The following is a 3,832-nucleotide window of genomic DNA, read 5'->3' on the forward strand; positions in this document are numbered from 1 at the left end:
ATTATCAGGGGATCTATACTTTCACCAACCTTCCCCCACACACACAAGTTATTGCATATTTGGAAATTCCTTAAGGTAGTAAAAAGTTACAGGATTTCATGGCATTCTTCTCATAACCTATCGATAAAAAATTCCAAGTCCCAATGCTGTCATTATGTTAAAGAATCTTCAAAATACTTAAAACTAATTTATCTTTATCCACCTCTACATAAGACAAAAACAAAAACAAAAAAACCAGAACTCATCCTCATCCAACAATTCGTTTCCATAGTCAAATCGTGCTTCCATACCATGAGATGTCAGCAACCACAAAGTACTGTATTCTTTGACTGTTTACAAAGACTGTAATTTTAGTTAAATGTATTTTGATGAGCAACTTCACATCTTTAGTTTCAAAAACATACTAGGCCTATGGGACTGATGGGCATTGTAGTCACGTAGAAAACTAGTGTTCTTTTCAACCTCTACCAGTAACATTTCCAAAAATCAAGTTTTTCATACATAGTCTGAGCCACAAGACAATGCCAGAAATGAAATCAACACCCAGAGAGTGGAGGAAAATGGATAAGAAAATTCAAAATTCCAAGATAAGAACGATAAAAGGACATTAAGCGTAATGGTTAACATCTTACAAGAAGGCAGTTAAGCTCCATATACTCCCAGAAGATACATTTATTGCCTACTCTCTTTTCACAGAAATAATCCAAAATCTTATTAGTAATTTCAACCCACGTAAGACCCAATATCAACCAACTGAACAACTGGAATCAAAACATGAAACACTATTTTTGGTCTCATTTTTAAAAAATCGATGACATTGATGTTTTCCTCTAGAAATCAGAAGTTACCAGTAGTTTCATCTTAATTTCTTTCACTCTGATAAAAACTCACAATGGAGATCAGGACTAGAAGGGAATCCCTGGTGATTCAAACAGAAAGGAAAAATATGATATCCTACAACATAGGGAATAAGTCTTTAGACCTCTAGTCAGGCAAACAATTACATGGAGAAACATTTGCAGACAAGACAAATTAAAAGGGTCACTCAGTTTTCAACTGGTTAAAGAAAACCAGGCCCCATCATGCCTCATTTCACACACTGAAACATGTTTTAAGAAAAGCACACACACAATCTATTAAAGAGTCATTTTTAAAGTCTCCTGAAATTACACACACCACCCCTCAAAGTCTATTTCACCTCAAATCGATACCACAAAGAATGCTGCTTTCAAGCATCTTTACATTATTGTTTTACTATAAGCAAACATTTAAATGCTGCCCTAAACTACAATATTCCCTAACATTCATGTTTGTGTGCTATGTCTATTGTTCCTGCTCCCCACCCCCACCCTCTTCCCAAGCCCAACCCATCAAAGCAGATAACTGTTGCAAAGAAATGGTAACAAAATGTAAAGCTTTTCCCTCCTTTACCTTAACTTAGAATATTTTTAATAATGAATTTTAGAGGCAAATATTATCTGAACATGCAAGGTTTAAAAGTAGATTAGCTTACAGTGTTTTATACAGACACAAAATGAGTGATTTGCCCAATCTTTAGCCTCTGAAAACTTAAGTTTTTTTTTTAAAGTTAAACCTGTCAATTTACATTTAATATGTTTGTAATGACCTCACTTGCAAGGAGTGGGGTAAGGAAAGTTTCCTGGTTGCCTTTTTAGTGTCCCATCTGTTCTTACAGCTATTTAAACAAACTTAAGAAAGATAAAAACCTCCTTAAAAGTTATAATCAGAATATAGTTAAGCAACAACTTAATATATTCCATTTCACATTATAACAGCCACCATTTTGAATAGATTTTTAAAGTCACACTGACAAATGACTGAACCCAAATTCCACGATTAGTAAAATATTACATTTCATCCCTGCTGTCCTGAATAGCCAATGTTGCTACCTGCACTGCTGATGCATTCTTCACCTCAGTCACCAACGTCAGACTGATATCTGCAAAATCACTTAGAGTAAAATAAAAAAAGAACAGTTTATTCAGAGGCAGGTAATGATAACCACATTTTCTGATCTTCCTACAAAACAGTTAATAAGATTCCAATTAACAAATGGGATGTGTTTACAAGAATCTAATATGGGGATATGAATTTATAAATAGGCTCAAAAAAATCTACTTTCTTGCTAAGATGGTATTAAATGTTATTTCTCTTTGTCAGGCATAAACTGAGCTATTTCTAATCAGTGTCTTCCTGCCCTTTCTAAAATACTTTTTATTTAGACATGATCTGTTACTGTTCTAGCAGACACCCCACCCTTTATACTCTGTACCCGGTTTTACATATTAATGGGGGGTGGGGTAGGGGAAAAAGTGGAAGACGAAGGGCAAACGCAGTCTTCCAACATTTGGACCTCTCCAAAACCCTGGACTAGGAAACGGTTTGCTTAAGTGCCTCAGTTGTAACTACATCTTAATAATTCACCACTCGTTGACACACAGTGAATTACAGATCCAGTTCTCTCTTTCAGTTTCCTTGTCCCAGGTGACCTCCCCACAGTCCATCACTGATGACACTAGACCCTGATGGGCTGCCTACTGAGTCAGGAAGGTGGCCGGCTCCCTGGGCTGAATCCACTGAAGACCCCCAACCAGACGTGTCCTAGAATCTCCTTCCTCTTTCTTTTTTTTTTTTCTTTTTTAAATACCCCACCCCCTCCTTCCTCTTCCTCCTCCCCTGTACGCTTTCTTGCAGTTGTCTTATGCTGGGAAACCCTGAATCCCTCCAGCACGAACCCAGAGCCCAGCCTAGGGGCGATCCCTTCTGCCCTGCTGCCTGCATCCAAGTCAATCACAAACCATGAGAAGTGGGGGACCCCCAGAAAAATAAGAAGGTTCCTTTCCCCAGATCAGATACGCCCACTAAAACACACACACTCACACACTCCTTCCTCACCCCCGCACAGGCCTCCCACTCCCAGCTCCAAGCAGCCAGGGAGGACGGGGGGGGGGGGGTTGCGGGGGGCCCCCCCCCCCCCCCCCCCCCCCCCCCCCCCCCCCCTCCATTTCCTCCCTCCCCCCGCCCCCCCCCAGTCCTGGGCAGTCCCGGCCCAGGGGTGGGGGTGGGGGGGATTAAGGTGCTTTTCCCCTCTCCCCTCCCTCCGTCCGTCCCACCCCACAGCCCCACACCCTCTTCCCCTTCCCCGCCCAGGAAGGGGATGCAAGCCCGTGCAGCCGTCGCCCCCCGCCCCGGGGTGGGAAGGCAGCTCCCCTGCAGCCCGGGGGTCCCACCTTGCGCTTTCTGGTCTCGGGGGTCCCGCTCCACACGAAGCACTGGTAGATGACCCGCAGGTTCTGCCGCCAGTTCTCCACCTTAAAGCTGTTCACATGCGAGCAGCCGGCCGGACTCATGACAAACTCCACATCCAGGCACCCGCCGCCGGGGCCGCGCCGGGGCCGGGGCCGGGGCCAGGGGCGGCGGCGGCGGCAGCAAGGGGGGCACGGGTCTGGCGAGGGCTCGGGCCGGGGCCGGGGCCGGGGGGTGGGACGCCGCCGCCGCCGCCGCTGCTCCGCGCCGGGTCCTCCTCCTCGGGCTCCGGCTCAGCTCCGCGGCCCAGACCCTGCCGCCGCCGCCGCCGCCGCCGCCGCCTCCTGGTCCGGCGGCGCCTCCTCCCGGGGCTCAGGCTGCTGCTTCGCGGGGCGGCGCGGGGGGCACATAGACCCGGGGGAGGGTCCCCCGCTCCCTCCCGGCCTGAGGCGAAAGCGGCTCGGAACAAAGCGCGGCGGCCGCGGCTGCGGAGGAGGCGGAGGCGGAGGAGGAGGCGGAGGCGAGGAGGCGGGGGGCAGACAAAGATGGGGCTTTAACCGAGCAG

General features: G+C 47.0%; 1 protein-coding gene across 2 annotated transcripts in view; it reads right to left on the reverse strand.

Annotated features, from left to right (window-relative positions):
• USP22 (ubiquitin specific peptidase 22) overlaps window positions 1–3,417 on the reverse strand; it is a 259,738-nt gene extending 256,321 nt beyond the window's left edge. Inside the window, exon 1 of one of the 2 annotated variants that reach the window (XM_027874837.1) lies at window positions 3,252–3,417. In XM_027874837.1, coding sequence (XP_027730638.1) covers window positions 3,252–3,371 — 120 coding nt within the window. In that variant the 5' untranslated portion in view covers window positions 3,372–3,417. The remainder of the gene's footprint in view (window positions 1–3,251) is intronic. The other variant, XM_027874838.1, reaches the window with a different exon arrangement.
• Window positions 3,418–3,832: the final 415 nt, after the last annotated feature.

The sequence above is a fragment of the Vombatus ursinus genome, unplaced genomic scaffold, assembly GCF_900497805.2.
Source record: "Vombatus ursinus unplaced genomic scaffold, bare-nosed wombat genome assembly UNPS02014807.1, whole genome shotgun sequence".
NCBI classification, from domain to species: Eukaryota; Metazoa; Chordata; class Mammalia; order Diprotodontia; family Vombatidae; genus Vombatus; species Vombatus ursinus.